This window comes from Alternaria atra, assembly GCF_907166805.1.
Source record: "Alternaria atra isolate CS162 genome assembly, contig: 25, whole genome shotgun sequence".
In the NCBI taxonomy this organism is placed as follows: Eukaryota; Fungi; Ascomycota; class Dothideomycetes; order Pleosporales; family Pleosporaceae; genus Alternaria; species Alternaria atra.
The window spans coordinates 1,772,197-1,784,689 of record NW_025091323.1 but is presented as its reverse complement, the minus strand read 5'-3'; the positions used below and the strand labels follow the sequence as shown (position 1 = coordinate 1,784,689).

Below are 12,493 nucleotides of genomic sequence, written 5' to 3'. Positions count from 1 at the left end.
AGTGTGTCTGTCGTGATGATTGATGTGACTCGTGCCTTTACGATTGCACGCTCTGTACTGGGCCACCAACCAGATAATTAATTATAGGTTGTGAGTGATGTCTCCAAACGTTGGGCCGGTTAGCGGAGCATGTCATCACATGCCCCGTATTTTGCTACAGCTCCATCAACGGGCTCCTGCACTTGTTTGCACTCGCACCAACAACTATGAGTATAGGAAGACGTGGTCTCGCATTATGCGCGCGACATTCTAGTAGTCTACGTAGGGTGTCTACAACATCTTCCATCTCCAAGCTACAAGTTCGATATTCCCATGCTGCAGCCGTTGCGCCAACATGGAGACCGTCATCGGCCCTTGACGAGTGAGCCCCTAACCAACAAACAGTGACGAGGAAGATTAACGCTGACATGCGATTAGATGGGTGCAGCGTGAAGCCAGGCCCATAAGCTTGCGACAATTGACCTTCTTTGGTAGGACCCTGACTGAGTCTCGTCTCATCGACTCGGCCAACTATTGTCGTCTAGAGCTCCCCACAAGGTATGGCTTTGTTCTCCGGAAGCGTACAACGATTACTAAATACGTCTAGGCTTGCGCATCGCTTGCGTGATATTCAGACCCTACCATATGTCGTTGTTGCGAACCCTCATCTCGCCCATGTCTATGAGTCGTACCTGCGAGCCTTCGAACGCTTCCGCCGCATACCCGAGATAAAGTCGCTAGAAGATAACGAGAAATACTGCAAGGTGCTGCAAGAGACGTTGACCGAGCATGCGTCCGTCATACCCCGTCTCGCTATTGGCGTACTCGAGGTTCGAGGCCTGATGAAGGCTGAAGAGACGGACAAGTTCATGACCACTATGTTACGATCTGTATGCTCCCAGTCTGTACTCTGTACAAACCTGTGAACAATGCTAATCAATGTAGCGTATCTCGCGACGCGTCATTGCAGAGCAACATCTAGCGCTTACCGAGACTTTCGATTCGCCATGGCATTTCCCTCAGGCTCAAAGTCACCCTCATGACCAAGAGGCAGTCGGAGAGATATTTCTGCGTTGCAACGCGAAGGAGATAGTCGAAGATTGCGGCAAGACCATGCAGGAGCTGATCAAGCGCACCTATGGCTCGCATGTCGATATTCCGGAGATCAAAGTTTACGGCCACGTCGACGCGACATTTTCATACATCTTGAGCCATCTCGAATACATCATTGGCGAGCTTTTACGAAATTCCATACAAGCTGTCATCGAGCAGCGCAAGTCCAAAGATGCCAAGCTGCCACCTATTGAGGTGCTAATATGCGAAACCTCGCAGCACGTCATTATCCGGATATCTGATCAAGGTGGTGGTATCCCAAACGAAGTCTTGCCGTACTTGTGGAGCTTCAGCAAGGGGCCTCGGCGTGAGAAAAGGCTGGAAAATCTGGCGAGAGTACCAAAACTACTGGGGACGTTGCAGGAGCTGCAGGTACCTGGTGGTGAATCTGCCGCACAGGTGCAACAACGCTTAGATAGCAGATCGAAGTACGGCGATTCGGGTCTACATCACGGCTCACTGTCCTCGTTGACTAGCCGTGCACCAGACCTGCGATTAGGCATCGGACTTCCCATGTCGCGCCTATATGCTGGTAAGTGGTCTATCGTAGGCGGAGTTATGCGACTAACGTTTTTCTAGAGTACTGGGCTGGCAGTCTCGAGATACATAGCTTGGAAGGCTATGGAGTTGATGCCTTCCTCCAGATATCGAAGCTCGGCAACAAGAATGAACGACTCACTACGCGGGCCTCCATGGACGCCATATAGATGGTGCGCCGAAGGAAAGCGTTGTGTGTGTGCCAGCGTCGTTGTGAGGCAAGTGTGTCTTGCGCGCAGCTCACTTTCAGTCCAGGAACCTACAGCCGCCAAACAGCGCTTTCCTTACCTGTCACCGCCTGCGAAGTCGTCAGCGTGAACCACACAATCTCCTGTCTGACCACTACACAACCATCACATTCAGGGACCGCACCACTCATCGAGACAACGTATTGTTCGCAGGCATCTATTACTACAACATGTCCGCAGAACGTCTCGTGAGTATGTAGAGCCCTTCATGTGGACTATGCTGACGCCGCTAGCCGTCGCTACACACTGGCGTTGGCACTGCCGGCCATGCTCACCCATCGCATGTGGCCAGTTCCGTATCATCAGACGATGCGGTCCATGAACATCTCGAAAGCCTCCTGGCCAACGTCGCGTTCAATGTTGAGTTGTGCGGCCTTGCTCTTCACTCTAATGCACCACCTCATGAGATGCACTATCCGCGTTTGAGAAGATCAGAGTCCAAGCAGCAAACGATCGATCATCTCGACATGATCTCGTGCTGGAAAGGCATTTCCAATGCCCAGGCTCTGGAGCTCACGCTATGGGAGCGTTTGTTCCAACGATGTCTGGCCTCTCAAGTCGAGGATGACTTGCGATGCCGCACTATTGTCCAACTAAGCAAAGTTCGAGATGGTGTTAAAGACGACGAACTCTTGCCTTTCTTGTTACGATCTCTTCCCAGCGAGCAGAGCCGTCTCATTGAAGTCAACCTGCCGAATCTCATTCACGACATCATCGATGCTTTCTACGGCGATCACCCCAGCCAAACTGCTGCGAGAAACTTCCGATGGTCGCTCGGGTCCGGCGATCTTCCCGGCTTTGTTTACAACTACATTGTGACCCAGGATTGCTTCCTGCGCAGTTCAGAGGGTATGTATCTGTCAGCCGAGGTTACACTCGACTGTTATACCATATCCGTGGTCAGCATCGTCGCCAGACTACGTTGGCAACCACCCGATATCAAGTTTAGGCCCAGTCCTTCGCAACTTGGGCCGAGAGACCAGTATATCATCGCTCCTTACCGTGTGCCGGACTCTTCGAGTTACAATCGCTTTTCAGAGAACGTCGATTATACAGTGACGCGATCCACGTCGATGGTACAATGGGATAGTCTTCGCGAGGTATTTCGTGTACAAGCACCAGACACCATGACAACATCCGAGACGCTCGTTCAAGCCAGTATGGTTACACAATTCCCAAAAAACGTGCGTTTCGAACGTACATCGCGGTACATTGTCAAGGTTGAAGTTGCAGACAGACTTCAAGTCGATGCGATGCCAGACAAATACAAACAACAGGCCGCAGATGTATCGATACTCCCCATGCCGCCATATACTAACAGGCTCTATTCCAAGACACGCTCTTCACTCAGCATGCGGCAGCATCGTGATCTCAAACCCGGTTTTCTTGAAGCATTGAGAAAGCGTCATTCCGATTCACCCAAGAAACGAAAGGCTTCTTTGCACTCCGCAAGCAACCACGCAACGTCACCGGTGGAACTTATGCACGGCGAACCTGACACTTGTATCAAGCGTCAGAAGCTGGGGCTGCCCAGTGGGATCGATATGCATGTTGGGCTCGCTGATTTGCTGAATCACCGGACTGCAGCGGAAGACTGTAGAGCTATGCTCGAAGCGCTCGAATCTTTTCGCCAATCCATGGAAAGCCGAACTTCTTCTGATAGGCAGAGACCCAGTGGACTAGCCCTTCGATTACATGAAGCAGTCGCTCCAGCACTTGAAGTAGCCCACGCAACAATCATTAAAGACCTGTCGAGCCTAGTGAACCTGAAGGACCTGAAGGATGATTGCAGTACGCCTTTCAAGGAAAAGAACTTCCCACTCACTTGTGAGATCTCAGTCAGTCGACTGCCTACGCCGCCACACCCCGCTACAGAAACTGATTCCAGCTACGCCAGCGCTTCCGAGTCGACCAGCAATGCTAGTGATCTCGATATCACGAGGACAATTGTAGGAACCAGCAGTGCCCGCTCGCTGCACTCGGCTGAGCTTTCTCAAGACGAGATTCAAAAGAACTATCGCGAATTTGAAGAGGTCGCTAAACGCAGGAAGACCAACCTCGCTACTGTGTTGAGCTGCGACGTGGGGGATATGGATTTTGAGCGCATTTTTTTTGGAGGATAGCGAGTTAGAAGGAGTGAGTGGGTTGAGTGATGACATGGATGGGTTGCTGATGGAGGACGATTAGATCGATTGACCATCGCGTTGAGTTGACGATTGTATTACTGCGTCCGTAGAGCTAGTATACTACGAACCGGATCGTATTGCTGTAGTTTTATCTACATCCTTGAGTGCCTGACAAAATATGCCCTGAAGACGTTCGCTGCGTAATGAACTGTTACCTAAAGCAGTAATATACTGCAGACACCTCCAGAGTACGTTTTACAGCTAGGGTAAACCGCAAACGGTACGGGATTGTGAGTGCGATAAACGACCAAACGCATTCCGTTCGTACTCGCACCAATGACAGAAGGCAGAAAGTAATGTACCAGGGGAAGTATTGTTCAAGTACAGCAAACATCGAACGCGTACGTTCTCCGTTATATATTGATACACCACGACCATCTCCAGCTCCCAATTCCAACGAATGCTCCTGCTTCATTCTTGCGACCATGTCATTCAGATACCTCGATGACCAATCCTGGCTCGATCTGTTCATGCTGACTCTTCCCGTCATCATTCCGCTCACCATCTCGTTATATTTCATCGCAATCGAAGACCCGCGTGCCGGAGCATATGCTGGAGCAACTCAAGCCCATGGCGACACAACGGGATCACAGACACACGGAAACAGGTTCAGATGAAGCTCAGGAAGCCCACACTGACTCTGACGACAACCTTCTCTCCCGTGCTAGAAAATGTCCATGGTAATGTTGAAAGAGTTCTGTCGCAGGTTGTTATTATGTCTTTAGTTAAGCTCCGGGAACCATATCAAGAAGCAAGGGAGATGACGACTGCAAGGCAAAGATTCCAGGAAGAAGGAGGCAGAGTGGTCCTATCAGCAAACACTTGGGCCTGTTTCCCAGAACTTCGTTTTCTTTTGAAAAAAGTGACCATCACAGCTTCATTAGGGAAGATTGTAGGCAGGTAACAAGGTGTCTGGAAAGAGGTGCTTCTTCGCTTTCAGAAAATCATGACACAGGTGTGCCTTATCATAAGGATATGTACGAGGATCCTTGGTATCCGGATGGGTCTGGACTCCCTGAAGCGGAAGATGAAAGAGAGCCGGCTGGGGTCATACAGCAAGATTCACAACCACCGGAGCCACACTTGTAGAGAGAAAGAATCGCATTCTTTTAACGGGTCTGACAAAACCCTTTCAAGAAGCGTTGCAGTTAACACGGGCATTAGCTATCCGAAATCTTTGAGTAAGAAGGCTACCTGATCAGTTCTGCGCAGAAGCTTACTAACTTCCTACATCGAAATTGCAGACTGACTCTCTTTGTATAGTGCAAATAATCATGACGACTGGGCACAAGAAGCATCCCAGATGGCAACAGTGTACCACAATGCATTTATCGTCATCTCAGCAACAGCATCGAAGTCTGGTGACGAGGGTCTGTTTTGGAAATGCCCTGAGTCTGAAGTCCGGGATGGTTCGGAAGATGGAAAAGGCCCTATGTTCATCATCCACGAGCAACGTATGCATCTGGATGGAGTGTCGCCTCGGAGTTTACGAGAAACGTTTCCACTCAACGAGCGTGCCTGGGATTTGCAAGAACGATTACTTTCGCCCCCTGTCCTAGATTTCACACAGTCCGAAATGGGTTTCGAATTTCTTGCAGAGCATCTATGCGAGTGTAGCGGTGTCCGAGACGTCAGTTGGACCCCCTAGAATAAGGCGCTAAAAACCTACTTGCGCACGGGATTATCACACGTGGACAGCGTAATAATCGGGAAAAACATGGTGTTGCAATACAGTCATCGCAGACTGACATACGCAAAGGATAAGCTAGTGGCGATATTAGGATTAGCAAAAAGGTTCGCAAAGCCTGGTGATCGATATCTGTCCGGACTCTGGGACAGCGCACTCATTGATCAACTCGAATGGACCGTAACTGCAAAAGGCCGCCTCTAAGAAGACCAGAGCCACTTTGGAGAGCTCCCTCATGGTCCTGGGCCGCTGTGAACGATCCACTCTGCTACCACGGCATATCTGACGACCTCAGATCATTGTCCTTCCGGATCATCATGCCGCATTTGCTACGATACTACATTGCAAAGTTGTCCCAAAGACTACAGACGAATATGGCGAGCTTGTTTTAGGCAGACTCCAACTGCTGGGACAATATACTTCCAGTACATGGACGGTACAGCCTGAATATCGCGCTTCGTACAATTATGTTCTGCTTCTTTGCGGATACGAGCATTTCTTCTAGCTGGATGCTTCGATTATAGCCGCTCCACTGCCTGGTACTACAGCTGAAAACTGCGGCATAGTGTATGTCTTACTTCGAGCGATGTCATCGTTGCGTACTTCACTTGTTCTTCGGCGTTTGCAGTCGGACAAAGACGTTTTTGGGTGTCTAGGTATGATACGAGAGAGAACTTACGAAACCGACGATTTATTGGATCCTGATACTAGAGACCTGTATCCAGACAAGAAGAGCGTGTTGGAGATAGTGTAGCGACTTCAAGATTCATCTGACGGACGCTCAGCTGCCTGTCGAGATCTGCGTCCCTACAACATGCCAGTTTTTGTTACGATGTCGTAGGTGAAGATTGTGTTGACATCGACTGAGTTCTCATCAATGGTTCCCGATTGGAGATGACAGCACTCATCGAACGATCGAGTCCAAAGTCATCGAAGCAGAAATGTCGTAATACATCGATTAACAAACGTCATGACGCATGGAAAATAGCGTGCTCGTACAATCCACTTTCATTGCTTCAGTTGTCCTTCTCTTGAAGATGGAGAACAAAGAGCCGCAACTACCCGGCGTCCACCTTCGCACCTGCCCAATCCACATACCACGTGTGGCTCAGCAAACAGCCTCGTCGCTGCTACCTCGCTCTTACCCCGCCCCCGCTTTTGTCGCTTATACCCTGTGTCCCCCGCCACTTTCCCTTCGTTTAGCCTTTCCATCACTCAATCACGCCATCTACGCTAACTACCTTCGACCACTATGGTTCAAGTACGCCCCCAGATTTTTTGAAAAGGTTTCCTAATGCGGTAGACTATGTCTACGTGGCGACCGGTTTTGGTATGGCAGGGCTAACGATGTGGTCGTAGCTCGATTACTCGGTCGAAAAACCGCTTAACCGCGAGCCGGAGCTTGAGAAGTTGGTTCAAAGGTATGTATATAGTGTCTTGGTATGAGAGGATGAAGCATATTGGGTAGAGACGCAGCGTTGGAAAGTATTTGTCGAGCGCGAGTCATTCCACGCACGGCGTCCACTTGTGTTGGAATGGAGCTCAGTTGCCCTTCTCTCAGACCCAGTATTCCCCAGAGTACTTTTCATGGTAACTAATCAATTAGAATGCTAATGCCGGGTACAGTTTCATCACCAAAGACGGCTACGACCGCAATCACGGCCCCATTCCTCACATCGATGCCAGCACACACAAAGTCACCATTACTGGCCTCGTCGATAAAGAACTCTCGCTTTCCATCCCAGACCTCCAAGCACTTCCACAACATACCGTAATATGCGCCCTGCAATGTGCAGGCAATCGTCGTCATACCATGCGCACAAAGCTGAAGGAGGTATCTGGCATTGATTGGTTCGATGGCGCTGTCATGAACTGCAAGTGGACTGGACCTCTGCTTAAGGATGTTCTGGAGAAAGCTGGCGTCAAAGTCGAGGATGATAAGCTGAAGGAGGCGCATGTGGCGTTCTCGTGCTACCAGACTACCCAAGAAGATGACTTCTACGGTGCCAGCATCCCACTGTCACGAGCCATGGATCGTGAGAGCTCGATCTTGCTTGCATTGAAGATGAACGACAAGCCTCTCCCACCAAATCATGGAGCCCCAGTCCGCGTTGTCACACCCGGAATCGCTGGCGCGAGAAGTGTAAAGTGGCTTGATTCCATCTCAGTCCAGCTAAGCGAGAGCCAGAGCCACTACCAGCAACATGATTACAAGATCCTACCCCCGGAAGCTGATTGCAAAGAGAAGGCGGAGGAGTATTGGGACAAAGTTGGCGCGCTACAGGATATGCCTGTCAACAGCGTTATTGGAGTCCCAAAGTCAGGTACTACTATACATCGAGATGCAGATGGGACGATTGAAGTCAAGGGCTACGCATTGCCTAGTGGTGCAGATGGGCCCATAGTCAAAGTTGAAGTCAGCGTGGACGGAGGGAAATCATGGACAGAGGCGGAATTGATCAAGAACTATGAGGGTGAGGACGCCAAGGACGTTGAACTCAAGTGGGCGTGGGCGCTGTGGAAGTCGAAGGTCAAGGTCGAGAAGGGCAAGGATGTCGCGATCTACAGTCGGGCAACGGACAGGAGTGGCAATATGCAAGAGAAATGTCCGAAGTGGAACTTCCGGGGCGTGGCCTACAATGGGTATGGGGAAGCCTCTGGGCTAGAAATTGTCTGAAGATGTTGATTACTTGTCTCAACAGCGGATGTGACAGATTGGACTAGATGCGTGCTTTCAGCCAACCGGTTAATAGGATAACATGGCCTTACTTCTCTCGTAGTTGAACAAGTTCAACCTTGTTGAAACAAACAAATATAATCACTGGTAGGGTTAATACAATTCAAAAGAGCCATGTAGCATGCATCCATATATTGAGACGCTTTATACCAAGCACTAATAACTCCCGTTACGCTATGCATTCGTGATTCATGACCTCTTCGATCTCCGCAACCTTCCTTATTGCATGCCTCATCTCAGGTTTATCAGAGCCCCAGACTCTTCCTAACATTCGTCCGCACAATCTTCTCATACTCCTCCCTCTTCTCCCTCCACATGCGCGCCGCATCCACGTTCGCTGGACTCTCATCATTCGGCTCCGCCAACATGCTCATGACGCTGATCAAGATCTTCTCAACGCTTTGTATAGGCGACCATCGTTCCGAGGCTTGTTCGTAATGCATGGGGTCTTCGCCGGGTGCGTGGAGGATGGATATACAGACTTCGCCGTTGGGGTATACTGCGAGTATTGTCAGCTCAAGTCTTCGCCATTCTCATGCTTCTCGCGCCTCCACAAGAGGCAGGTAACGGGGATCATGGAAGCGTGTCCCGGGTAATCGAACATACCGTTTGGATGCCACATCTCCGTGATGAACTTCATCTTTGGTGGAGCGAGTGGGTAGTCTTTTGGGAATCGTAGCTCTGCAGGGAAGACGCCGCCTTCAAAGGGTGTGCCTTCCGGGCCTTGGATAAGTGCCTCCCAGATAAACATGTCGTCCTCGCTGACCGGGCCAGCGGTTATGCCTTCGGGTGGGTCGTTGGAGAGCATGCGGTATTCCTTGAAGAGGCGCTTCGAAGCTGATGACGCCATGTTGTATATTGGAACCGGGCGTGGGCGGATGAAGGTGATAGGAGTGCTCTGGGCGCGGGGGCGGGGCTTTTGGTGTGTTGGGGTTGGGTTGTGAAGCCTAGTGGTTTACGTCGTGAAGCGAGGAGCCTTACTTTAAAGACTGAACAATGTAATGCCCCGTGGCTGGAACACTGGAATCAAAAGAGATAGGGTTGTTGGTGGTTGAGTGAAAGCGTTCCGGCCGGCCAATGGCGATTCCGACACGTCGGCTTTAGTGACGCGGGTTTAGCGCCAAGGCACGTGCTCCACTTCTGCCACAAAGTACTGACAATGAATCCAACTTGACAAAGCCCCTTGCGAGCCTCAATAAAAAAAATAACGCAGCACGAGCAAAATATGACCGGCAAGCTAGATCGTTTGAATCGAGAATTGAAAAATTTATTACAACCAAGCTAGGTATCATCTGCCGCTAACCAAAAACCTCAATCATAAACCGGTACTCAAGCTTCCTATCTTCGTTCCGTGCCCTTGCAGTCAACACACTACATTGGTCGGCAATCTGTTGACCGATGACAGGTGGCCCGCAGAAGAAAACACCGATCTTAATCTCATCGTCTTTGTTGCCATCTTTCTCATTCAATCGATCCGCCAGAACTTTGCTCATATCGTCATAGTGAGCCTCCATGATTCCCCGAATGTCCGGGCGTCCGAAATGTGTTGGGTTGACGAGACCAGTGATGGGCGACTGCGGATGGTCATCCGTTCGGTGCTTCTCGAGCAACCAACGGAATACGTGTTGGGATATTTGCTTGCGTTTCTGAGTCACGTAGGTGTTAATACGGATGTCGAGGTCTTGGCCATCCGATCTTTGACGAAAGACCTCATTTAGAAGATCAGAGAACCACAGGAGGTTATTCTTGTCGCGCACCATCCAATGTAGGTCGACTCGGCGATGGTTTGTATACGGTGAATGCTCTCGGGGGGTTTCGTCGGACGATTCTGGTGATTGCCTAGATTTGACACGCTCGAGCTCATGGTATTGGAGATCTGTAAGCACACCAGAGAAAGGCGTTATGCCAATACCGGCACTGCGATGTGTTAGAATGGTTTCCACAGACTGAGGGGTCTAACATACCCAAAGACCATACTGTATTCGAAGTCGTAGAACCGCTGAGCGGGTGCGCCAAACGGTCCGTCAAGACCGATCTTGATCGTCGTTCGTCCTCCTTCCTTAGCCAAATCACGAAGCGAATTTGTCCAGTCGCCATCAGCCTTGATATGGACCTGCATGGTGTTGTTGATGCAAGTTGAGACAGTAAATGGGTGCCACTGAAATCTGGACAGCTGCGGGACCTGTACGAAGACGTACTGGCCAGCTTTGTAGTCCCAGGGACGAGTCTTAGGTACCTGCGCAGTGATTGCGACAGTCTCATCATCTAATAATTCTAGATCTGCAAGAATAGGACGAAAGCTTAAGATCAAGCGCCAAACACGTTCAAATAGAACCATGAGTGTAGGGAAAGCGAGCCAGTAGCCGAACATGGGCCACTGCAGCAGATGCGCGGTACCGTGCGCCATCATGAAGCCAATGATAGGGAACATGAGCAGATGAGCCAGTTGGAAAACCTCGTAGCTCCATTTTCGTATCTGAGGCATGCTCATCAATGCGAGGAGATAGAACAAGCCGAGGGATGTGAGTCCGGTCCATCCTGGCAATGATCGAAGGTAGTCAGTATACGAGCGGGGCACTGCGTCCTGTCCAATGACATTGGCAACTGCGCCCTGCCGACTAGCCATACTTCCAAAAACGAAAGAGCCGCTGAGATGACCGATAGCGTGTAGTGTTGCAAACACTAATGCGACGATGGACATCTTGATGTGGAAACTCTGCGACAGATCCCAGTTGATGAACCTAGAGATGAAGTAGAAGCGCCGAAGGAATGTCGAGAGCCATCTTGACATGGACAAAATGAGGAAGAAGAAGGTTGGGTACAGCACGCCAGCACATGTCTTGGATAAGACAGCTCCCCATCCGAACGCAGGCGTATACTGATCAAAGGTAAGGTATTTGACAAACTGCCAAACGCCAAAACCGATCATCAAGAGGAGGACCAGAGCGAGAAACATGATTTCAGGCCCTTTCACGGCCCAGTACGCACGCGCACGTCGGTACATGGACACTTGCTTTAGGTAGTCGTCCTCGTCCTTTGCTTCCTTTCGATCTTGCTCCAATGATGGTATCTCCCAAGTCTTCACAGTCCTTGCGAAGGTGTCCCGGTTGATGTGGTCTTCTCGCGTTCCAATGACATGTCTGAGAAATGCATGTCGAGCTTCATCGCCCCGAGATCCATGGTGTAGGTTGTGCGGTTGCGCTTTGGGTGCTATCTCCTTGTGTACTTGATCCAACTTGCGTTCCAATTCCCAATAGTCGACATTGCCATCCTTGTCGTGATCGAGGTCGTCAATAAATTTCTTGATTTCTTCGTCGGTAAGGAACTGTTGTGAAGCCATCAACGTGCCGGTAATTCCAGAGAGGGATGTGATCGACTTGAGGGAGTAGGCGGTGGATCAGCTGCCATTTGTGGCTCAACGGCAACGGCCATCTTTAAGGTTTTCCTTAATCAGTTCCCTGATCGACTCATTTGTTTGTTGGTGGTCAATTCACGTAGGCCAAGGCGTTACGATGAAGTGTCACCAATGACAAGGGCTCAACAGTATGATGCTAAGACGACAAGAGCCCCCAAGACGGAGTCGGCGCCGGCGGACACGACTTGTAACACCTAGCGGAGCGGAATTTGCTTCTAGGCACAATTTCCGCCTACTGCACAGCCACTCAGCGGTTCGTCCAAGACCTCCGCCCAGGTGTTTGTTATGCATGCATGCACGGCGAACAAGGATGCTGGATGTCAGGAGGTGGCATCCAGCCACAAGATGTATTGGGTCAGCGCCACATATCAGGCGAAAACAAGGTCCAGAATGAAGCGTTTCCTGCCATTGCTGTGTAGACGGGATTCACAGCACCTACAATGTGGTCCCTTGTCTCCATAGCTATCCATTCACTCACTCATTCTAGTCACGAACTGGTGGCAATGTATATAAGTAAGATGGACGAAAATGGCCAGAACACGGGTAGGACATTAGAAGGTTTGGTGGTGCTGTCGCCCAAGACACCTAGGC

The 12,493-nt window shown here is 50.3% G+C and overlaps 5 protein-coding genes across 5 annotated transcripts; 3 read left to right on the top strand and 2 right to left on the bottom strand.

Moving 5' to 3' along the window:
- Positions 1–206: 206 nt before the first annotated feature.
- On the top strand, positions 207–1,799 carry ALTATR162_LOCUS5606 (uncharacterized protein; the record flags this gene model as incomplete). The annotated part of the gene is made up of 5 exons (XM_043313225.1): positions 207–361; positions 418–537; positions 587–869; positions 925–1,624; positions 1,672–1,799. The coding sequence occupies 5 exons, from the start codon at positions 207–209 to the stop codon at positions 1,797–1,799; spliced, it is 1,386 nt and encodes a 461-aa protein (XP_043169160.1).
- A 248-nt stretch (positions 1,800–2,047) lies between these two features.
- On the top strand, positions 2,048–4,000 carry ALTATR162_LOCUS5605 (uncharacterized protein; the record flags this gene model as incomplete). Its single annotated transcript, XM_043313224.1, has 2 exons — positions 2,048–2,065; positions 2,111–4,000. 2 exons carry the CDS (start codon positions 2,048–2,050, stop codon positions 3,998–4,000), a joined length of 1,908 nt encoding a protein of 635 aa, XP_043169159.1.
- A 3,002-nt stretch (positions 4,001–7,002) lies between these two features.
- Positions 7,003–8,427, top strand: ALTATR162_LOCUS5604 (uncharacterized protein; the record flags this gene model as incomplete). Its single annotated transcript, XM_043313223.1, has 3 exons — positions 7,003–7,011; positions 7,110–7,171; positions 7,377–8,427. The coding sequence occupies 3 exons, from the start codon at positions 7,003–7,005 to the stop codon at positions 8,425–8,427; spliced, it is 1,122 nt and encodes a 373-aa protein (XP_043169158.1).
- Positions 8,428–8,732: 305 nt separating this feature from the next.
- On the bottom strand, positions 8,733–9,337 carry ALTATR162_LOCUS5603 (uncharacterized protein; the record flags this gene model as incomplete). Its single annotated transcript, XM_043313222.1, has 2 exons — positions 8,733–8,986; positions 9,094–9,337. The coding sequence occupies 2 exons, from the start codon at positions 9,335–9,337 to the stop codon at positions 8,733–8,735; spliced, it is 498 nt and encodes a 165-aa protein (XP_043169157.1).
- A 448-nt stretch (positions 9,338–9,785) lies between these two features.
- Positions 9,786–11,827, bottom strand: ALTATR162_LOCUS5602 (uncharacterized protein; the record flags this gene model as incomplete). Its single annotated transcript, XM_043313221.1, has 2 exons — positions 9,786–10,404; positions 10,452–11,827. The coding sequence occupies 2 exons, from the start codon at positions 11,825–11,827 to the stop codon at positions 9,786–9,788; spliced, it is 1,995 nt and encodes a 664-aa protein (XP_043169156.1).
- Positions 11,828–12,493: the final 666 nt, after the last annotated feature.